At 45.5% G+C, this 24460-nt stretch overlaps 1 protein-coding gene across 2 annotated transcripts in view; it reads left to right on the forward strand.

Moving 5' to 3' along the window:
- The window catches only part of HPS5 (HPS5 biogenesis of lysosomal organelles complex 2 subunit 2), a 594029-nt gene that overhangs the window by 456282 nt on the left and 113287 nt on the right, over positions 1–24460 (forward strand). For both annotated transcript variants that reach the window (XM_078681077.1, XM_078681076.1), the window contains exon 19: positions 10675–10794. In XM_078681077.1, coding sequence (XP_078537203.1) covers positions 10675–10794 — 120 coding nt within the window. The remainder of the gene's footprint in view (positions 1–10674; positions 10795–24460) is intronic.

Consider the following 24460-nt stretch of genomic DNA (forward strand, 5'->3'; position numbering starts at 1 on the left):
TTTTTATATACCGTGGGACTCCTACTCCGACGACGGGGAATAATTCAGGCATGTGAATCTATGAAAGACACCAATACTGGAGAACCACCTGTTTACAGGTAAGTAACTATTGTTCATGTCTCCCATCACACTTAGATTCTGCCTTATTGAACTCCGTATCTTCCACCGCTCATATCTGACTGGGATTACTCTAGCAAGGATTGGGTCTAGGCCAGACGATCACTGCTATAAGGGCTGCAGGCAGTCAGCCAAGTTTTACCATATCATATGGGAGTGCCCAATGGTGCAAAGCCGATGGGACAGAATCACAACACATATGCATTCTGCCCTGGGAAAGACACTTACCTTGACGCCACGACTGGGCCTGCTAAGCATATGGGAGGCAACAGATCTTACAGAGATGGAACAACAATTTGCAACGCTGGGCTTCACTCTATTTAAAAGAGAAAGTGCTAGGGGTGGGCTGGAGTGAGGCCACCTGAAGTAGCGGTATGGAAGAGGGAGCTCGATAAGTGTATGATAGCTGAGAAAGAAGTGTTTATCGCAAGAGGGTGCCCAAAGAAATCGGACAGGAAGTGGTCCAAATGGAATTTGTACAGAGGAGAGATATGTGTGTCACCTGTGGTGGAGTTAGAATTGCGGAGAAATAGGGATAGGGAGCAAACTATGTAATCTGTATGTCTGATTGAATTTAATTGCTAATGTGATACTAACTGTACCCTGCACTATGGGATTATTTGCACAACAGTGAATTGTCTGTCACTTTCTTTAATAATTTTTTTTTTTTTTAAACGATAATTTGTGTTTTATCATTCTGAAAAATAACCATTTAATTACAATTCCAAATAAAAAAGCAGAATAATATAAAAATACATGTATAATACAAAATTTACAATGCAATACACCTTAAAATACACATTTTACGAATATTAAAATATATAACCAATAATCAACTACAGTTTAGTTTAAAAAGTAATGAAAAATAAAGCAACAATAAAGGTAACATAATATACAGCACATTGAAAACTACTATATAATATCAATGTAGACATAATTACACAGCTGCATACAGAATATATCATTTAAATCTATCCTATCCATTTCATTTTTAATAAAATGATTTTCAGAACTTGGAATTCATTAGCTGAAGACCTTTAAAAGAGAAATCCAAGTCCTCAAAAAGCCATTCAAAGTAAAAAACTAAATTCTAAACAATCCCCCCAAAATACAAAACTATAATTATCCTCTGAAAATAAACTATATAAAATCATTTGAATTACTTTAGAACCTGAAATATATATATTTTTTAAATGCTCCTGTAACACAAAAAAAGTATAGGAAAAGATTAGTAACCTTTGGCTGTTAAACAAACTAGAAGTATTGTTTTTGAAAATTAAAAAAGAAATAAAAAATGTAATCCGAATGAAAAAAACATTCTTTTTAGTTGGTGGTACCTGTTAAAACAAACAATTCTCATGGTAAAAAATACAATAGCCTTAACAATTGTATTAAATAAATGCAATAATCTGCCTAGGAAAAAATAACTTAGAACTAGCTATATAGATTTCCTAAACCCAAGTAGCCAAACCATTTTAACTGAACTAACAAACACTAACCTTACATCTAACCCACTTACTTAAAAAACGTAAATGAAATGCCTTTAGCTGAAAAGCAGAACTGCCATCCACACTTACTTTCATACTGAAAATAAAAACTGACCGGAAATATCAGTAAAAAAAATAAACTTCTTTCTCATTGAACTGAATGTAAAAAAATATTTAACTGTTTATCTTAAAGAGACATATGGCTGCAGAGTGCTTACCTTTGAATTTCCCAGGCATCAGACTGGACCTGGAAAGTTTTTCTTCGAGCAATACTCTTGTGTACCAGTAGGTGGGATTTGTCAGCTTTGTGCGACGTCAGCCTCGCCTCTGCTGTTGTGACATCTATATCTCTGTATAGGCGCCACCTCAGCGCGCTGATCTCAGTTTTTTTTGTTCTGCTTCAGTTAGCGCAGATAATAGCTACCCTCTGTCACTTTTGGACGGAGGTCTCGTTTTTAGTCCTGATCAAGAGGAAGGTCCTGGCACGGCTCCAGGAGCCCTAAGTCTTCATCATCCCACTTTAAGTCTTTGAGTCGGTCAGGTAAGAAGCATAAAAAACGCAAGAAGTCGAAGCGTGCTTCAACTTATCCTCAACCGTCGGCTGACGTGATGGAGGAGTCTCATAGTTCTAGGCCTTGTTTGGCTGCACCTGCGCCTGAGTTGGCTCTGTGCTTCGTTGCCTTTCCGGGAGCTGGAGCCTCCCCCTCCGAGCTCAAAGAATTCTGTGATGTCATGTGCCTCATATTTGGGTGGCCTGACCCTACTGGGGTGCCTTCGGGCCAGTAGACTCAAGAGGGGGGTCCATCGGGTTCCGCGCTGGCGGATCTGGCGCTGGTGCAGATGACGCCCTATGGATCTGGTAATGGGTCTGGACCGACACCGGTCGTGCCACTGCGACCTTTCCCAGTGTTGTGATTCTAGAAACAGCCAGCGCCCCTGGGCAGCACCAGCCCCATTCTCAGCCCCAACGATCTGGAGCCAGATCAGAACCTACCGACAATTCCAGCTCCGACAGAACCCTGTGGTCCTAAGTCGGTTCCTCAGGCTTATTCTGAAGGGCTAGGAAGGGAGGAAGACTTGGAGGAGTTGCTGTACTCTTTAAAAGCCGAGCCAGAGCAAGAAATGGACTGGTATGAGGATTTGGGTGAGACCAATGAACTGGACATCTCTTCAGATTCTGGTCTGCCTTTTCTCCCTAAATTGGCTACGGAGGATGGAGTTTCATATGTTATGGTGGTGCAAAGGGCAGCTGAGATCCTAGACCTTCAGCTGTCTTCTGTGTCAGTCAAGACGAATATCTTGACGGAGATCCTGCAGTTGAGTGTCTCCTCCTCGGAACCCCTCCTGCCATTTAATGAGGCCTTGAGTTAAGTCCTTCTGGAATCTGGTCCAAGCCCAGCACAGGGACTCTTGTGAATAAAACAACCGCCCTCCACCGTCGCCCTGTACCAGGCAACTGAAATTTCCTCACCAATTAACCTAACCCGAGAGCTTGGCTATCCAAGCCTCTACATCACAGGGAACGTTCCCGTCAGCATCCCTGTACAGACAATCCAAGAGGCTGTATAGTTGGGGTAAGAATTGTTTTTCTTCTGCCAGCCTTGCATTGCGGTCGGGGAACACTGCATGCCTTTTGGGCCGTTACTCCCACTCCCTGTGGGAAATGATTGCTCCAGTGCTGCCACAGGTCCCGGAGAAGGCCAGGGCCATCCTTTCACAAGCAGTTTTAGATGGGAGAGATGTGGCAAAGTTCGCCATTCGTTGTGAGCTTCACACAACCGGCTCGCTGGGCAGAGCGATGTCATCGACAGTGGCCGTTTGGCGCCATGCCTGGCTGAGAACTTCTGGTTTTTCTAGGGATCGCCAGGCTTCCCTCATGGACATGCTCTTTGATGACACCCATCTCTTCGGAGAAAAAGCAGGCATGGCCCTGGAGCGCTTTAAGGACTCATGTTCTGACTGAGTCCTTGGGCCTCTCAGTGGCCACACGTCCCCCGTCTGCTCTTTGCCATTTTCGTGGCTACGGAAGAGGCTTTCATCTGCGCCAGCGATACCCCAGCCACAAGGCTGTGCAAGTTCAGCAACCTCTGCCCAGCCCGTCCCAATCTACTTCCTCCCCTTCGAGGCTACCCCTCCTTCGGAGTATTACCTGACTTAGCTTCAGGAGGAAGTCATGACTCTCTTGGCCAAGGGAGCCATAGAAAGGGTCCCGGCCCCAGAAATAGGCTGTGGTTGTTATTCCCGCTACTTTCTGGTCCTAAAAATGGACAAGGGCCTTTGCCCTCTCCTGGATCTACGAGCCCTCCACTACTTCCTTAAAAAGAACAATTTCAAGATGCTCACTCTGGCTCGGGTTTTGTCTGCCCCAAACCCAGAGGATTGGATGGTAGCGTTGGATTTGCAGGATGCTTATTTTCACATTCCCGTCCTGCCTGCCCATCAGTGCTGTCTGCGATTTAAGGTAGGCCATGAGCACTTTCAGTTCACTGTGCTCCCCTCTGGCCTTACCAGTGCCCCTCAGGTGTTCACCAAAGTGATGGTGGTGGTCGCAGTCCATCTGTGCTAATCAGAGGGGACAGTCTTCCCATATCTCAATGACTGTCTGTTAAAGGCTGTCTCCCACCTCCAGACTACAGCGAACCTCCTTCGTTCGCTGGAGCTCGCTATCAACGTGCCAAAGTCACACCTGACTCCCTCTGAGATGTTCCCTTTCATCGTAGTGGCTTTAGACACAGTGCAGCTTCGGGCCTACTGTCTGAGCAGCAAGTCCAGGATATACAGACTATGATACTAATGTTTCAGCCTCAATCCCGGATTTCAGTGAGAATGACTCTGAGGCTGCTGGACCTCATGGCCTCCTGCTTGTGACACATGCCCAATGGCATACAGTGGCTTTGCATTGAGACCTGAAGTTCCAGTGGGTGCAGCATCAGGGGAATCTCTTGACATGGTCCATATCTCAGAGGAAACTAGAGAGGACCTGCAGTAGTGGATAACCAAACATGTTTGGATCTGAGGCAGACCCTCTTCTCCTGCCCAACAAGATCACACATTAGTGACAGTTAGTCACTCCTATCTGGGGCAGCTATCAGGGAGAGGTGGCGATCAGAGGACTCTGGTCTCCGACGGAATCCGGTCTCCATATCAACTTGGTGGAGCTCCGAGTGATTTGCTTGCCTCTGAAAGCTTTTCTTCCTTCAATCAAGGGATAACTGGTTCAAGAATTCATGGACAACACCACTGTCCTGTGTTACTGCAACAAACAGGGCAGGTGGGGTCGGGACCGTTTGTCAGGAGGCCCTGCCAGTCTGGACATGGCTGGAACAAAAGGTATATTCCTGGTGGTTCAAGCTCTGGCAAGTTTCCTGAAGGTCAGGGAGGTCAAACTCAGCCATTGATGAATGGCAATCACAAATGGCCTCTCCATCCGTTGGTGGTACAAAGTCTCTTTCAGCAGTGGGGAGAGACCTGGTTAGATTTTTTTGCCTCTGCCGAGAACGCGCTATGTCATCAGTTTTGCTTGTTGGAGTTTCTAAAGCGGCTCTTGATCGGAGACACTTTTCAATTCCAGTGGAGCTCAGACCTCCTCTACGCCTTTTCGCCCATACCACTCCTGCCCTGAGAAGATTAGGAGCGACCAGGCCCAACTCATTTGTCTCGCTCTGGACTGGGCACAGAAAGTCTGGTATCCTGAGCTTCTCCAATTGAGCATCGCAATCCTCTGATCAGGTTGCCCCTTCTAGAGGATCTTCTGCCACAGCAACAAGTGAAGGTCCTCCACCCAAACCTGTCAACTGTACGCCGTGTGGAGTTTGAGTGGCAGCAGTTGACCTTCCTCCCGAAGTTTGCAGTGCTATTTTGGCAGCCAGGCGACTCTCTACTAAGACCGTGTACACCTGCCAGTGGAACAAATTTATAAAATATTGTAAAGAAAGATCTATTGATCTTCTTTCAGCTACCCTCTCTAAAGTCTTACTTTTTATTTTGACCCTTGCCCAGCAAGGATTTGGGCAAGCTCAATGGGTACCTTTCGGCCTTGTCTTCCTTTTTGAGACTGCAGACAAGCCTTCTTTATTTAAATCCCCTATTGTAAATAGATTTCTCAAGGGGCTTGTACAAAAGTTTCCACCTGCCCCTTTCATCATGCCTCAGTGGGAACTTAATTTCGTTCTTAACTTCTGCTGTGTGCTCAGTTTGAACCTTTGCACAACAGCTCGAAATCTGTGTTATTGGCTGCTGTCTGACATCCTCTTGTGCGGAAAACCTTTCAGCACCCCCCACATGCAGCGCTGGATGTGGTGTTTACTGTTGCCTCCTCTTCTGTTTAAGCTTTAAGTGAGAAGAGCAGAGTCTGCATCCAAGCATCCTGAGCCTCCACATTCACGTCGAGAGATTGAACTGGGCAATCTTAGTTCCTTTGACCTACCTAATAAGGTGGTGGATATGATTTTGTGAACCCATTGCCTTTTTCTATCAAATGGAATTATTCTGGTTGGTTGTTGTGTTTTTTGTTTTAGTGCACTGAAACGTAAGTGGACGCACTCAAAGTTGTTTTTCATGTTAAGCTTTCTTTAGTCCACAAACCTTGCTGTGAGTACCATTAAGGGTTAATTGGCAGCCCTTATGATTATTATACGTCTACCAGACTGACTGTCATTTGTTTAAATCTCCCGAAGTAATGCGTTTAATGAATGGCTTTACACATTTGTTTCCACCATTCTCCATTTGTTTTGCCTCTTTGGGACCATAAAAAGATGCTTACTTTTTGATGGGTTCACCTATGCATAGCTGTCCTTTGCGGCTGCTCACTTTAGCCACTGTGTTCTTAGCAAGTGTTACCTCAGGTCAGCCTGTTAGGGAGCCCAGATGTTATCTATTCATCTTGACTTTGCCACACTTTTACCACACAGAAGAACCAGTACTTCTTTCTTATCTAAGGTTATCACCTTATTTCATCTAGGAGAATTATTCACACTGCCAACATTTTACCTCACGCCTCTTGCCACTAAAAAGGAGAGACTACACCGCCCAGATCATTGATGGGGTTTCAATTTTTACATTGACATGACCTGCGAGTGACAGATTAATGATCAGCTTTTTCTTGGCTATGTGAATCATAAGCATTTAGTCTCCTGCTTTATTGTGCTGCCCTTTATGATCCCCAGCACTCCTGCCAAAAAGAAGCCTTCTGAGGGCACAAGGGTCCATTCCATCAGGATGAAGGCTGCTTCCTTTGCACTATCTTGGAGTATTCCTGCCCTGGAAATGTGTTCAGATGTGATGTGAGCTTATATTCACAACTTCACCAGCAGTTATTGCCTTGGCTAAAGTCCACAGGGAAAGACAATGTGTCAGATCTGTGTTGTAGGAATCCTTGGTTCTGGAATGTGCATGTAAAAGTATCCATCAAAAGAAAAAGTTACTTACTTTCAGTAAGGATCTTTCTGGTGGATCTTCTGTATCTGCTGATTCCTCACCTATGCCACACAAAGGTGAGCAATCTGTTCGAAATTAGCTCTTGAGGGGCAATAAATGGTATATTCCGAAGCTAATTCTTGGAATAAAACATGGTTATAATACTAAAGTGGAAAAACAGGTAAGAATACTAAGGAAAGAGTAGTCCGGGTAGGGAACGCATCAAGGAGTAAAATCTGTATGCAAGGAGGTCCCCAAATAAAGTAGAACAAAGAGGAGCAATGGGGGGAGGGGGTAAGGGGTGGGAGATAAACATATTTGGATGATTTACATGTTGCAGCGGTTATTCAGAGATCAAATTTAGTATTTACCACCAATCCTAGAAAATTTCCAGAAGGTGCAACTTTCCACAAAATAGTCCTGGAGGCTTGTTTACTATTCTGACTTCACCCCCGAGATATTTTGGGGAAAGATAAAATGCCCCAAATATTTTAAGAAAGGGTTAAAATGTGTAATTTTGCTTTGGCCGTAATAATGCCCTGTGTTTGCTGCTCACGGTGTAAAACTTGGGATACCAAGGGATGAGGAGGATGGAGGGAGAAAGAAAATGAAAAAGGAAAAATAGTGGGAAAGCGGACAAGGGGCATGGTTTAAAAAAAAAATATTTGTTTTTTATTTGCTTTTTACAGTGCTTGAACAAAACTGGCATGTCACAGAAGATCATCAAACACCACCCGTCGTTGCCCCACCCACTTCCCCCGTCCCACAGAATCATGCTTCCATCCTCCATTCCTTCGGGCTTTACATTACTTCTCCAAGGACTCCAACATACTAGGACACAGACCCAGGTAAATCCGCCCCACAACCCAAGCGACCACACACCTCTCCTACCCTGGTTCACAGCCCTCCATGCAAGCCATGATATCGGCGCCATTTCCCCCACACTCTATTGAACTTCTTAGGGCAGCCCCTTGCCTTATATGTGACCCTCTCTGCCGCCATGTATAGATCCATGCCCCTCCTCCACTCATCCAGCCTTGGCGGGGTAGAGGCTCCCCATGCCTTCGCCACATCCCTCTTAGCTACCACCAAGGCCAAAACCACAAAGATCAGGATCGAGCGGCTCAGATCAACATCATTCGTTATGCCGGACAAGGGGCATGGTTAATCCCTTAGAAAATTCACAGAAAACTTATTTTCAATAATTGACAGTTACACCTAAACAAATCATGAACAACGCAATTTTTTAGGTTAGTTGGTATCTACCAAAAAGCAAACACCATTTATTATTCTTAACTATTGACATGAAATGGTTTTTCCGAAATAGTACTGCATTCTTTTGTTTTCATATTAAGTCACATACGGCAAGTCTCCAATCTGCCATTTTGGATTTCAGTAACACAGATAACCGTGGAAAACCTTTTGCCATACTGTGCTTAGCTAAGTAAGGAAACATGTCACAGAGTACTAAAAGACAGGTGCTAAATGCGTGGTAAATGTTAGTACAAATATTCACTAGTTACAGCCGTGTTCACCTTACAAAAGTTGCTGCAAACACTAAATGGCCTGAGGCCTGGCTGTAACGGAGGAGATAGATGAGTCTGTGGGAAGAATTCTGTTCTGGAAGAAGAACTGAGGAGAGGCTTTAATGCCTGTAAATGGGAGCCTTCTCTGAGGACACTGGAACCTAGTCTGTTGCTGACCCATAAGACTTAACACTGTCCGAGTACATCCAGAAATAGCTTGCCTGCGGTGGAGCTTCTTCTACTTGTCTGTGAGAGTATGGAAGGCAAAGAAAGAGAAGGAGCTTCATCCACCAGGCAAAAAGCATACAAAACCAGAAAAAAACTGGACTTTTGACTGCGGTTATGTGGAAGTAGGGCAGGCTTTTTTTCAGCCTGAACCCATGTTCTGGTGTCCATTGACCCTCCCTGTGAAGTCTGGAAACTTTTGGAGTATCGGGAGGAGTGTTACAGAACTTTAGAGACAGTAGACTGGTCTTTAAATATGTGGATGTTCTTGATGGAAACTGATTATCAAACCTTGACCAGAACAAAATATCTGCTTTGTTTGGTGTCATTTTGATCATAAAATTATTTTCTTTTTAACAAAATGTTGAGTATGTTATCATAGTTATTTCTTGACTTTATTGTTGCATTTGTCAGGTTGAAAATGGCAAGCTTGTGTAAATTGAGGCCTCTCGTTTAGTTATAAAGCTATTTACTGTATCCTTAGAATAGGGAGATCTATGCAATTACTCAATGTTAATTGAACCATCTGGTACTATCAGGAAAAAGCCAAAAAGATTAACCTTCCTCATCACAAGTGGCTCAAATAATACTGACCTCTTTGCAGACCATACTTGTACAGGAGTCAGAATTACAAAGTTTCTTGCACTGGGTAGTTACTGCTTGAGATAAAGCTTGCATACACTGAAAGTTTTGCAGGAAAAAACAGCTGGAATTTAACAGGGCAAACATGTCCATTAATTACTGGTACATGCTGCTGTTGGTGTATTATCAGAGAAAAATACATGTGTGCTATTTTATCGCACCCTACGAATTACGATGTATGTAAATTTGGGTTTCATTGGATGTGATGAATCATACAAAATGCCATGCTACTTGTAATGAGAGCCAAAAATGCTAAGCAACTCTCTGAACTAGGAAATTCTTCTTCTCCAGCATGGATTTCTTTCATTGATTTACATGCTAAAATGTTAACACTGATTACAGCCTTAGGATGGGTAAACGTAGCAATGTACCATTACACTCCATATCATTAGACTAGCCATGAAGTACTTGCATCCTATCCACATCTTTATGTGTGACACAGACTACAGCCAAACAGCTGCCGGCACCCTCAGTCCTTCCCGACAGACGCATTCAAGTGCTAGATTTTGGTATAACCATCTAACTGGAACCAAATGAAAGTGAAAGAGGGGTTGATTGCATGTGAATCTATGAAAGGTATCAATGCTGGAGAACACTAGTTATAAATAAGTAAAACAATTTCCAGCATTGCATCCTTAATAGATTCACTTGTCTGAATTAGGATTATTAAAGTTACACAGTAGAGCTGTAAAAGGTGGGAATGAGTCTTACCTAATGGGGAAAAAGCTTCTCATTACTGCTCACGTCACTGTGCTTCTTTGTATGGTAGCACATCAATGCACTCACATCAGTGCAGTAATGTCTTGTGGAAGTGTGTGTCTGCTTTCATGTTGCCGCATTGAAAATTTCCTTGACCAGGATTCCTGCAAGAAGGGCCATTGTCGCTGCAATAGCTCTTGTTGAATGAGCTTTGACTCAACCAAAACACAGACTGTTAATAGGTGCATGAGTTAGAGTAATGGATGCCACAAAACATTTAGCTGCAGACTGCTTAGACTGTTCACTAAGCCATGAATAAATGATCTGTTTGACTGAAAACATTTGTACTTCGCAGTTGACATTTAAGACATATTTTAATGCCCAGCAAGTGCACTGCTGTTTCTGCTACTGTGCCTGGATTTGGGAAAAATGTAGGTAGAGTGATACATATATTTAAACGAAAAGCCGTCAGAAACCAAAATGTAGAATGATGAGTAGTTTGTTGCTTGCCAGATCTCTTTATAACATTTTTGTGCAGTTTGACAACTTCTTTTCTTTTTTAGATCATCTTTTACTATATTGCTTCTTCAACCAGAATCATTAAAATTGGAATGGCTATTGTTGGCTATAAGTCATGATGCACCAAAAATGAAAACCACAATGGATGCTTCAGGAAACCCCAGGTAATGCAATCTCTTCAACATTTCAGATGTAGTGTCTGTTAACGTCCATGTTTGAAGCTTTTTGCATTGTTCAATTACATTTAAACCAAATACATACATGAAAAAGAAATGACTAAGTAAGCTAGTGTTGTTGAAATGAACGGTGATAAACTGACATTGGGGGCATGCAGAGGGATCAGATACCTTTTAAATTCTCCTGCAGAAATAAGCAATCTTTTACCCGTACCGATTTTTGTTTTCCCAGTGTTTGACAAGACTGGACCTCCTCCACTACTACCCTATGGTGTCCATTAGACCCCATTAAAAGGTATTTCTGGGGTCACAGAATTATCTGCGTATGCTCGAGGAATCCACAGTACACGTTCACGATTTTTTGTGATTTTCTCAGCCTTAGAGTGTGGAGTGATTGTGTTACATTCACATTTTAATCACTGCACTTGGGCTCCTAGTGGTAATAGCTTTAGAGTCTGTCTCTGTCTGCCTTATTACGTATGTTTATCTTCGTCTGCCATTGATTATAAATTGATACAGACACTTGTCAAAATGCACCACAACAGGTGTTAGTGCTATGTCTAATGTGCAAACCATAACCCAGAAGTTATTTTTCTTTCCTGATCTTTGTGTTCTGCTTCTCTCCTTTTTTAGAGGCACCAACCAACAATTTTGGAACTTAGAAGTGTCTAAGTGTATGAGATGCATGAATGTCTGCCTTTTCATTCACTAATTTCAAATGGCATTGATTGGCAAATTAGCAGGCACATTCCTGTAAAGGATAGTTGTTTGACAGGATTTGTCAACTTACGGTCGTGAAGAAAGCCATAAGACCCGGTATGGGCTAAAATTGCTGAAACATGTCGATCATGATCTGTTTGATGCTGGGTGTGTCTTAATTTGCCCCATTAGGCAACATATACGTTTTTGGTTTTTTTAAACAGACTTTATTGACAGACTGCACATATTTCGCAGGACTCTGCACACCAGAGGCATCTGCAGATTAGAAACATGACATCAACTGAAATGCAATCGATTTTTCTTTACGAGCAAGAACAAGCTAGTATAGAACAGAGCAGCATTTAACAAGCTACCCCCCTCACCCCACCCTTACTCCCGCCCCCAGAGTTGTACAAGATCCGCCACGTGTCACCCACACACAACACAACGTGCACCGAATAGATAGCTGCACACACACACCCGCCTCCCAACCCCCCACACTCCATTCCCCATCATATACGTTTTTAAACTTACTCTAGTACCAGTTATTAATTAAAGAATCCTTCTTTTTGGGTACTAGAGGTGATTTAGATGCACACCGATCCAGATAAGTAAATTTCCTTTAGAAGTGCTCCCTCTTTTTAGAGGTGGAGCCCATCCAGGCACATAAGGTGCTTCAGATGTGATTCAGTTATGAAGCATGCCACGAGAGAAAACTCCAGTGGGTGGGAGTCCTTTTCAACATTTCTAAGTATTTCCAGGATTGGGAATGTGTTATAGTGGCGCCACTCCTCTCTGATTAGTTTCATAAACAGACATCTAGAGGGATGGGTTGACTGGTTAAACCACAAGCTTTTAAGTTGACTTTCAGATGCTGTACATACTCAATTGCAACTCAAGGTACCACGGACTCCTTTCAGGAAGAAGTCTGTTCTTCACAGATTGAAATTGTAGTGTCAAGTGCAACATTCTGATGATCACTTCTGTAACTGATATCTGTTTTGAAGAGTGTTTTATGTTATCACTTTCAATTTGTTCATGTTGATTTTATTGGCATATTTATTGTCCTGTTGAGGTGCTATCCCTGCCTGTAACTACTAGCACAGCAGAGTACAGAGATCTCTCCCTTGCACCTATAGTCTTGTGACAATTGAAAGACAAGGAATTTCTTGGCTGTAGCACAGTAAGTTAGGGGGCAGACCCGCTGGCACATTTATGTGCTGTCAAGGGTCTAGCTATGTGAGTTAAGGACAAGTCTGGAATATAGTGGGTGTGAGCTCTGTAGAAAAAAAGAGATTCCCTTGCCTGGGTAAAACTGTACAAGTACCTGAAGGCTGGAAAGAAATGGAACACAGAGGCTGAGGACTGGAGTTGGCAGGGGTAGGTTTTGACATGGAAACTGAAAGTCTGTAATTGGAAACTATTAGTTCTCTTCTAGGGGAATCCTCATCAAAGTCATAAGCATTAGAATATTCCCGCCCATGCGCGGGACCCCGGAAACACTATATTATATGTGCCCCACATATATATAACCCTATATATATATATATATATATATATATATATATTGCAAAACAAATCGCTCAAGAGCAGCGAGAGGGCACACCACGGCACTTGCCATTTCCAGCCTCGCTGCAGCTCGTCCTTTGTTCCCCAGAATATATGGATCTGCCTCTGCCGACGCGTTTCGAGGCTAAGTACGCCTCTTCATCATGGGCTAGCAGCAAAAAGAACGCTGATCACGCACCTCCTTTACAACTTGCCATTTTATTCACAGTAGCTCCCACAGTGGGCGTGGCACAATTCATTAGCAAGGAAGTGTTTGTGGGAAATGTAGTCCCCTTTGGAGGTGCCTCTTTTTTCCTGTAGTAGGTTCAGCGTAATTTCACCAGTGTCTCAGGCTATTTGTACCCTTGGTAGGGAGGGAATTCAGAAAAACGAGCTTGATTTTGCAAAGAAGTACCGTGCTGCGTCGGGTAGGAAGGGTTCCATCCTGCAGTCTTTAAATCAAATCAAAGCGGAGCTCCTCTCCACGGCATGAGCAGCCGTGAGTAATTTTGCAAAACAAATCGCTCAAGAGCAGCGAGAGGGCACACCACGGCACTTGCCATTTCCAGCCTCGCTGCAGCTCGTCCTTTGTTCCCCAGAATATATGGATCTGCCTCTGCCGACGCGTTTCGAGGCTAAGTACGCCTCTTCATCATGGGCTAGCAGCAAAAAGAACGCTGATCACGCACCTCCTTTACAACTTGCCATTTTATTCACAGTAGCTCCCACAGTGGGCGTGGCACAATTCATTAGCAAGGAAGTGTTTGTGGGAAATGTAGTCCCCTTTGGAGGTGCCTCTTTTTTCCTGTAGTAGGTTCAGCGTAATTTCACCAGTGTCTCAGGCTATTTGTACCCTTGGTAGGGAGGGAATTCAGAAAAACGAGCTTGATTTTGCAAAGAAGTACCGTGCTGCGTCGGGTAGGAAGGGTTCCATCCTGCAGTCTTTAAATCAAATCAAAGCGGAGCTCCTCTCCACGGCATGAGCAGCCGTGAGTAATTTTGCAAAACAAATCGCTCAAGAGCAGCGAGAGGGCACACCACGGCACTTGCCATTTCCAGCCTCGCTGCAGCTCGTCCTTTGTTCCCCAGAATATATGGATCTGCCTCTGCCGACGCGTTTCGAGGCTAAGTACGCCTCTTCATCATGGGCTAGCAGCAAAAAGAACGCTGATCACGCACCTCCTTTACAACTTGCCATTTTATTCACAGTAGCTCCCACAGTGGGCGTGGCACAATTCATTAGCAAGGAAGTGTTTGTGGGAAATGTAGTCCCCTTTGGAGGTGCCTCTTTTTTCCTGTAGTAGGTTCAGCGTAATTTCACCAGTGTCTCAGGCTATTTGTACCCTTGGTAGGGAGGGAATTCAGAAAAACGAGCTTGATTTTGCAAAGAAGTACCGTGCTGCGTCGGGTAGGAAGGGTTCCATCCTGCAGTCTTTAAATCAAATCAAAGCGGAGCTCCTCTCCACGGCATGAGCAGCCGTGAGTAATTTTGCAAAACAAATCGCTCAAGAGCAGCGAGAGGGCACACCACGGCACTTGCCATTTCCAGCCTCGCTGCAGCTCGTCCTTTGTTCCCCAGAATATATGGATCTGCCTCTGCCGACGCGTTTCGAGGCTAAGTACGCCTCTTCATCATGGGCTAGCAGCAAAAAGAACGCTGATCACGCACCTCCTTTACAACTTGCCATTTTATTCACAGTAGCTCCCACAGTGGGCGTGGCACAATTCATTAGCAAGGAAGTGTTTGTGGGAAATGTAGTCCCCTTTGGAGGTGCCTCTTTTTTCCTGTAGTAGGTTCAGCGTAATTTCACCAGTGTCTCAGGCTATTTGTACCCTTGGTAGGGAGGGAATTCAGAAAAACGAGCTTGATTTTGCAAAGAAGTACCGTGCTGCGTCGGGTAGGAAGGGTTCCATCCTGCAGTCTTTAAATCAAATCAAAGCGGAGCTCCTCTCCACGGCATGAGCAGCCGTGAGTAATTTTGCAAAACAAATCGCTCAAGAGCAGCGAGAGGGCACACCACGGCACTTGCCATTTCCAGCCTCGCTGCAGCTCGTCCTTTGTTCCCCAGAATATATGGATCTGCCTCTGCCGACGCGTTTCGAGGCTAAGTACGCCTCTTCATCATGGGCTAGCAGCAAAAAGAACGCTGATCACGCACCTCCTTTACAACTTGCCATTTTATTCACAGTAGCTCCCACAGTGGGCGTGGCACAATTCATTAGCAAGGAAGTGTTTGTGGGAAATGTAGTCCCCTTTGGAGGTGCCTCTTTTTTCCTGTAGTAGGTTCAGCGTAATTTCACCAGTGTCTCAGGCTATTTGTACCCTTGGTAGGGAGGGAATTCAGAAAAACGAGCTTGATTTTGCTTGATTGACGGCTGCTCATACCGTGGAGAGGAGCTCCGCTTCAATGAAATTGAAAGACTGCAGGAAGGAACCCTTCCTACCCGATGCAGCACGGTACTTTTTGCAGAACTAGCCCGTCTTTCCAGTTTCCCTCCCTACTAAGGGTTATAAAACGGCTTGTGAATTAAGTATAAGGACACTGAACCTACTATAGGAGAAAAAATTGCACCTCCCAAGGGGACTACAATTCCCAGAAACATCACGCTGCTAATTGAATGATGCTACGCCCACTGTGGGAGCTACTTTAAATAAAATGGCAAGTTGAACGGAGGTGCGTGATCAGTGTTATTTACTGCCAGCCCATGAAGAAGAGGCGTCCTTGGCCTCGAAACGCGTCGGCAGAGGCAGATTGTAAATCTTTGGGAAGCGGAAGACGAGCTGCAGCGAGGCTGGAATGGTGAAGTGCCGTGGTGTGCCCTCTCGCTGCTTTTGGGCAATTTGTTTTGCAATATATATATATATATATATATATATATATATATATATATATATATATATATATATATATATATATATATATATATATATATATAAAGAAGCAATTGCAGCCCAATAAACACTAGAGCTGAATTATGCTGTAAAGAATTTCCACCATACATGAATAACATGCATTAGAAACATGAGAAACAACACAAAGTTTGTTTAGAAACTGTTTTAATGCTCAGAAAGCAGTAGAAATTCTCATAAAACACTGAAAACATAGAAAGCTCCCAGCTGCTTCGCAAACACACAGTCTAAAAAGACTGAAAAGCTAACCTGTAGCTGCATGCAATAAACTGACACCGTGCCTTTAAGGCACTCCTGACCCCCAGCTTCCCATCATGCCTCAGGGGTGACAGTTAGGTCAGTTGTTCTTTCCGGCTCCTTCAGGAAGGATCCTGGTGACACAGCTCCACTCATTTCTGATTTCTGTCAGAAATTCACTTCATTTTCACAACTTTTTTGGCTTACTTCGACGTTTTACATCTTGTCAAGTAAGAATCTGTCTTTTATTGACAGCATTTTTGGCTTTTTCTCTTGAAAAATGCCTTCTCTTTTTGATACCTGCCCTTCTTGTGGTAAAAAGAAGGCCAAGACAGACAAACATAAAGTCTGTATTCTTTGTCTGCCTGAAGATCATGATCCAAGGACCTGCAAATCCCTGTCCGGAAGAACTCTGAAGGACAGGGAGAGGATTCGAGTATATGGCCTGGCTAGGTCATCAAGAGGAAGGTCTCCGGTAAAGAAGGGCTCCAAGAGGTCTAGAACACCTTTTAAGGACAAGACTTCACGCCCTTCAGCTTCAGCATCAGGCTCGGCGCTGAGAAAAGATCTACCGGTTTGTCATTTATCTAAAAAACGACCTCCGACGGCGTGCTCGCCGTCGAGAAGAGATTCAGGTACGTCGTGGATGTTGAGAATTTAAGACCCTTCGTCAACTCGGCGACGATCAGCGTCGAGGACAACGACCCCTCCGCCGACATCAACCCGGCGACGTTCGGCATCGAGAAACAGGAGCCCTCCGCCGACGTCAACCTGACGACGATCGACGTTGAGGAGCATCACACCTCTGCCGTCGTCAACTAGGTGACGATCGGCGTCGAGAAGTGTGACACCTCCGCCGTCATCAACCCGGCGACGATCGGCGCCGAGGAGCAGACCTCCACCGTCGTCGACACGACGTTCGGCATCGAGAACAGGCTCACCTCCGTCGTCGCAGATACAGCGGTCGACGCCCAGAGTCCTCCGCCGTCGACAACTAGGCGTCGAGGGTAAGATCTCCCTCGACGTCGAGATTGGCTGCTCCCAGAGACGTTCGGCGTCGAGAGAGAGGCATGTTCCGTCATCGGCTGGACATCGCCGTTCGACGTCGAGGCATCCCTGATCTTCACCAGCCTGTCGCCGGCATCGCCACGCGACCACTCGACGTCGAGACGACTAGAATCGCGGAAGCATGCAGGATCGACGTCGAGACTCCCGACCGACGTCGAGACCTGCTACTGAGAGATCTAGAGAAGGATCGGTGATTCTGGTGACGGAGTCAGCATCCCCCCACTCCTCCTCGCATTCGTCCAGGCGAACTTCCTCAATGTCAGCCTCTCCAGAGACCAGAAACCCTGCACGCAAGTCGCTTTTACGACGGACGGAGCCTTCTCCTACTAAGGTGCGGTTGTCCCCGAGCTGGAATCTGCCTTTGCATCACTGGCGAGATTCAGGGGCTACAAGGCGGATGCAGGAGTACGCCAGTCCTATGCACAGGTCTCCTCTTCAAAGACTGGTTGAAGAAGCAGACAGACGCAGCCCCCCCAGGCACAGGGTCCAAGCTGAGAGATCACCTGTGAGGAGGCCTTCTAGATCTCGTTCCCCCAGAAGGGAACATCTCTCGAGATCAAGGTATAGGAGACGCAGTGCTCGTCAGAGGAGTAGAAGAACACAGTCTACTTCTTCTTCCTCCTCTACTCACTCTTCAAAGAGGGACTACTCCCCCACGCTTTCGGATAGCCCTATCTCTAGGCCTATTGATGACATTAACACTTACCATGATGTCCTGCAGAGGGGAGCTCAGAAGCTCAGCATTGAAATGTCTGTCCCCCAGGTCACCACGACGGTGATTTTTGAGACACTTCACCAGAAGTCTGGGTCTCGTCCCTTGCTTCCATTGGTTCCAGGAATTGTGGAACCGGTCATGGACATATTCTTGCCTCCAGCGACCATTAAGGCAGTGCCGGCTCGCATCCAGAAGAAATACAAGCCAGCTACATCTGACCCGGTCTTCGTTAAGACTGATCCTCCTGCAGACTCGGTGATCGTAGCTGCAGCACGTAGGACACATGCAGTCACTGCTACCTCTTCAGTTCCTCCAGATAAGGACAGCAGATCCCAGGACTCGTGGGATCGCAAGGTCTTCAACTCTGCCGCATCTACTCTGAAGGTCTCCAGTGCAGCAGCGCTTTTAGGCAGATATGATAGAGCCTTATGGGATTCCATGGAGCGCTTCAAGTCCAAACTGCCAAAAGAGGATCAGAAAGACTTTGAAGAGACACTGACGGAAGGCTGTCTGGTGGCTAACCAGATGATTAGCACCGCGGCGGACGGTGCAGTGCTTTCGGCACATTCGTATGCGCATGGAATATGCGCCAGAAGGTTGGCTTGGTTGCGCTTGACAGGCCTCAAACCTGATGCACAACAACGAATCTTGAACCTCCCATTCTCCGGTTCCTCTCTCTTCGGCTCCCACACTGACGATGAGATGAGTAGAATGAAAACAGAGCTGGACACTCTCAAAGCGGTCGGCTTAGAGAAGAAAAAAGAGTTCAAGCGCAGATACAAAACCAACCAGCGCAAGGGGGCTCAACAGAGGGTTCAACCCCCTCAGTGGACCCAAAACAAGAATCAGGGCAAGTCCCAGTTTCGAGGAGGAAAATCTAACCGAGGTAGAGGTGGTCACCAGCAGTAGTCCTCTACCACGGCGAGAGGAGGAAAGTCATGAACAGTGGCTTCCTCCGCCTCCGTTGCACACTCCAGTGGGAGGAAGTGCTTCTCAACATCTAGCAGAGTGGGCCAGCATCACAGAAGATCGCTGGGTGCTGAATATACTACGCAATGGATATGCGCTACGTTTCCGTGCACTTCCAAAGGACATTCCACCAAAGAAGTCTCGTCCTCATCAGTTACAGCTGCTTCGAAAAGAGGTGAGGGCTCTTCTCCAAAAGCAGGCTATAGAAGAGGTTCTGCCCTCTCAAAGAGGAAAATGAGTTTACTCCAGATATTTTCTTGTCCCCAAAAAAGATCAGGAGGGCAAGTTTCGACCAATCCTCGACCTTCAACTTCTGAACAAAGTCATAATCAAGGGGAAGTTTCGCATGTTGGCCCTTCACCAAATATGTCCACATCTGCAAGTAGGGGATTGGATGTGTTTGGTGGACCTCCAAGATGCGTACTTCCACATTTCCATCGCAAAACGTCATCGGAAGTACCTGCGGTTTGTGGTCGGCCACAAGCATTATCAGTACAAAGTCCTGCCCTTTGGACTGAAGTCCGCTCCTCGAGCCTTCACCAAATGCATGGCAGTGGTGGCGGCTTTTCTTCACAGAAAAGGTCTCTTCGTCTATCCATACTTGGATGACTGGCTGCTGAAAGGTTCATCCCCACTGTAAGTGAGGCACGACTTCCAGTTTTGTCTGCAGCAGCTGCACGACCTCGGGCTGCATGTCAACATGGAAAAGTCAGTGCATCAGCCCACCTAGTCCATCCACTACCTTGGCTCCGTTCTGGATACAAGCGTGGGAAGAGCGTATCCTTCGAAGGAGAGACTGTCTTCAATGAGACAGAGGTGCAGGCTTCTGCTCCAGGTGCAGTATCCGACAGTCCGGCAGGTGGCATCCCTGCTAGGATCGATGGCGTCCTGCATCTTTCTTATTCCCAACGCCAGGCTAAGGATGCGTCCTTTGCAACAGGCCCTCGAGGACCAGTGGGATCAGTCGACAGGTCGCTGGGAGGATCAGATTTCACTCTCCCAGGCAGCGAGATCCTCCCTTTCGTGGTGGACTCAGCAGCGGAATTTGATGGTGGGAGTCCCTTTTCACCAGCCATTACCAATGCAATCGGTGGTGACAGACGCGTCTCTGCAAGGCTGGGGGGCACCATTGGGGTGCCTTCAGATTCAGGGACGGTGGTCGGAAAAAGAAAAGTCCTACCACATCAACATGCTAGAGCTAAGAGCAGTCCATCTGGCTCTAAAAGCTTTCCTGCCTGCAATCGAGTCGGATTCAGTCCTGGTCCAGACCGACAACACGACGACCATGTTCTACCTGAACAAGCAGGGTGGAACTCGGTCGCGTCCTCTCTCCCTGGAGTCACAGGCGATCTGGCACTGGCTGCTCGCCCGAAACCTCTCGGTGGTGGCGGTGCATCTTCCAGGAGAGCCAAATGTCAAGGCAGACGCACTCAGCAGGCACTTCGAAGATCAGCCAGACTGGGTGCTGCACGACGAGGTGGTGGCAGACCTTTTTCATCGTCCGGAAATAGATCTATTCGCGGACGACGAAAACACAAAATGCCACGCCTTCGCGTCCAGATTCCACCGTCCAGGGACACGAGGGAATGCTCTTTTGATGGACTGGTCAGAGACATTTGCCTACGCCTTTCCTCCTCTGCCCCTGATCCCGAAGGTGGTGTCCAAGCTACTCCGATCCAGCATGACCATGATTCTGATAGCTCCAGACTGGCCACGGCAGTGGTGGTACCCGGACCTTCTACATCTGTCGGTACTTCCACACAGGAGATTACCTTGCAGGCCGGACCTGCTGACCAAGATGGGAGGGAGGATTCTTCATCCCAACCTTCCCTCACTGAACTTGACAGCATGGCTCCTGAGGTCCTGCAATACGGCCATTTAAATCTGCCTCCTGATTGTATGCATATTTTAAAAGAAGCGAAAAGACCCTCCACAAGAACGTCATATGCGTTTAAGTGGAAGAGGTTATTTCTCTGGTGTAAGGAACATCACGTTGATCCTACGAAGGGGCAGGAGGATTTCATTCTCCCTTACCTTCTGTATCTAGCAAGATCTGGTCTTAAGTATGCTTCTGTCAGGGTGCATTTATCTGCCATTACGGCGTACAGGAAGTCGCCTAGCCAGTCTTCCTTTTTCCAGATGCAAGTGGTCAACAATTTCTTGCAGGGGTTAAAGAAAGTGTATCCCCCTGTTCGAAACCCTTCTCCTCCGTGGGAGTTGAACCTGGTGTTATCAAAGTTGATGGGCCCTCCTTTTGAGCCAATCCACAGAGCTTCCTTACAGCATTTGTCTTGGAAGGCCGCTTTTCTGGTAGCAATTACATCAGCGCGCAGAGTAAGCGAGATCCAAGCCCTGTGTACCAATGAGCCTTACACTGTTTTCCACCATAACAGAGTAGTCTTAAGGGCACATCCTTCTTTTCTCCCCAAGGTGGTGTCTGATTTTCACATCAATCAGTCCATTTCTCTGCCATCTTTCTTCCCTGATCCAGCGACCCCAGCTGAGCGGTTGCTTCATTCCTTCAACATCAAAAGGGTGCTTAAGTTCTACTTACAAAGTACCAAGCAAATAAGGAAGACAGATCAATTGTTTGTTAATTATGGCGCCCTGAGAACTGGCTTCCCAGCCGCTAAAAGATCCATTTCGAGATGGATTGTTTCATGCATTACCTTAGCTTACCAGCTAGCGAAAAGGCCCTTACCTTTACCTCCCAAGGCTCATTCCACCAGGGGGAAAGCGGCCACTGTTGCTTTCTTGCATGACGTCCCTATGTCAGAAATTTGCAGGGCCGCAACCTGGAGAGCAGTTCATACCTTTACGAGGCACTACTGCCTAGAATCTGATTCCAGGGCTGATGCTCAAGTAGGCCAAGCCTCCTTGAGGAATCTGTTTGGATAGTTTTTTGAGCTATCCTAGCTTAGTTTTTCTAAGCTTAATGATCACGTTTCTGTGTTCTCCTTTGCCCGCAGGGAGATGAGGTGAGGCTCGCTATTCTATTCTAATTGTTATTACTATTGATGAGGATCCCCTGGAAGTGAAGGATTAGTTACTTACCTGTAATCCTAGTTCTCTTCCAGGGGTATCCTCATCAAAGTCATAAGGAACCCTCCCGCCTCCCCGGGCAAAGGACTATTTTAAGTTGGAGATATTGTTAACCTCTTAGTTTCATGGTTTTTCAGTCTCCGCAAAGAACAACTGACCTAACTGTCAACCCTGAGGCATGATGGGAAGCTGGGGGTCAGGAGTGCCTTAAAGGCACGGTGTCAGTTTATTGCATGCAGCTACAGGTTAGCTTTTCAGTCTTTTTAGACTGTGTGTTTGCAATGCAGCCCGGGAGCTTTCTATGCTTTCAGTGTTTTATGAGAATTTCTACTGCTTTCTGAGCATTAAATCAGTTTCTAAACAAACTTTGTGTTGTTTCTCATGTTTCTAATGCATGTTATTCATGTATGGTGGAAATTCTTTACAGCATAATTCAGCTCTAGTGTTTATTGGGCTACAATTGCTTATTTTTATATATATATATATATATATATATATATATATATATATATATATATATATATATATATATACATGGTTATATATATGTGGGGCACATATAATATAGTGTTTCCGGGGTCCCGCGCATGGGCGGGAATATTCTAATGCTTATGACTTTGATGAGGGTACCCCTGGAAGAGAACTAGGATTACAGGTAAATAACTAATCCTTAACAGAAGGAAACAAGGGAGGCGACAGTAAAGCTATCATAAATGATAATTTGTATGCTCCTTGCATATTGTCTCTTTGTGGGGTGAAAAGATCCTATGCAAAAGCAAGGAGCAGTTAATCTCACAGACTTCGGGGTGACACCCAGCAGCTCCTATGGAGAGAGAGTGCTAGGTAGTTCTCTGTGCCAAAGGCACATGCTTTGGAGTCTAACTGGCACCCTTGAAAGCTAAGACATGGAATCAAGCTCAGGAGCAGCACTGGAATACTGGTCAGGTGCAGGGCTGTAATACTAAGACTTAAGTCAAAGAGAACACAGACACAGGAACTGTGCTTAAAAAAGCAGGACTGGGATGAAGATTAGGTTCAGGACCGGAATGCACAGAACATACATCAAAGAGTTCACATGTTACAGGATATATCAGGAACCGTACAGACAAGACTAGGAATAATGATAATCACTGAAACAAGGAGGAAGGAACACAAGAGAGAAAATAAATCAAAAAGGTAAACCATGTATCACAACAGAAAGGACATAATAGAGCATGAGGAGACTTAATAACCAAGTCAGTTTCAGAGCTGTTGCACTCTGTGCTCACAGGGTTGAGATAGTTGGAGGCTCAGGGAAAGGGCACAGGTGCAGGGAATAAACCAGGTGCAAAGAACAGGGGAACTACCAATGAAGAAAAAGCTGAACTGGGATTTGGAAAAGGGAAGATTAGACGAACCACAAGATATAAGAATGGGAATTGGAAATCCTGAATCAGTGAGGATTGCAGTCAAGAAAGCGAAACGTCCAGAATGTAGATATAAATGTGTCAGAAGAACCTTAATATTCAGAAACCAAGATAGTGAACAGGGAACCATCATCAAGATGTGAGCTAGGAAGGGTCTGAAGACAGGGGGAACTACAAGGAACAAAATGCATCTGAGAAATGGAACAGAAACGTGGATGAAAAGTTGAAGTGGCAGGATGGCAGGTAAAACTAGTAATTATCTCTGACACTTATATGCACCCTCTCCTACAACTTGTTCAAGTGAGTCGAGTTAAGGCTAATTACTACTGTTATTGACTCAATCCATGGTCAATAGCGCTTAATAGGTAACTGCTGACAGCTGGTGGCAGGAATCCTACAATACGTCAGCTTAAAGAAAACTAGGGCTCTGATACACACATATAATTGTGGATGCCTCACCTTTGGAATATCCCCAGGCGCTAGGCTGAATCTGGAACATTTAAAACTGCAGAGCTACCGCACAACAGTACGAAGCGGCATTTGGCTCCACGTTGACTTTATTCCACCCTGGAAGTGACAATGGATCTGCAGATAAGCACCACCCTTGAGCAGCAACGTCCGTTGCTTTCTTTCGCACCTTCATATGCAGATCCAGAGTTCGTTCTCACTGTTTTCTCATTAGTTGACAAGCTTTTTCTTCATATTTTGCTGCAAAAAAGAAAACAGTATGCAATGAACTTGTCTCCTCCAAAAACTAAAGGGCATAGGCCTTGATGGGAAATGTGCAAGCAAATATCTGTGACACATTGTTTCTGTTCGGGACATGACTCTAAGTCTTGCGAAGAGTAAGCACTCATGAATCCAAATGCAATCTGGGAACATAAAGTGAAACTTTATGTTGCAGAACACTGTAGGAATTTGCTCTAGTTCTGATCTACGTTGAGGGCGCAGAACAATATTTGCTTTTCGGGCCGTCCCCAAACCAGGTCCTCTTTGCTGTCCAAGTCTTCCGGTAAATTAAAAAAAGAGCGCCAAGCGGGATCTGGCCAAGTCCCACTA

The sequence above is a fragment of the Lissotriton helveticus genome, chromosome 3_1 (genome assembly GCF_964261635.1).
Source record: "Lissotriton helveticus chromosome 3_1, aLisHel1.1, whole genome shotgun sequence".
Taxonomy (NCBI): Eukaryota; Metazoa; Chordata; class Amphibia; order Caudata; family Salamandridae; genus Lissotriton; species Lissotriton helveticus.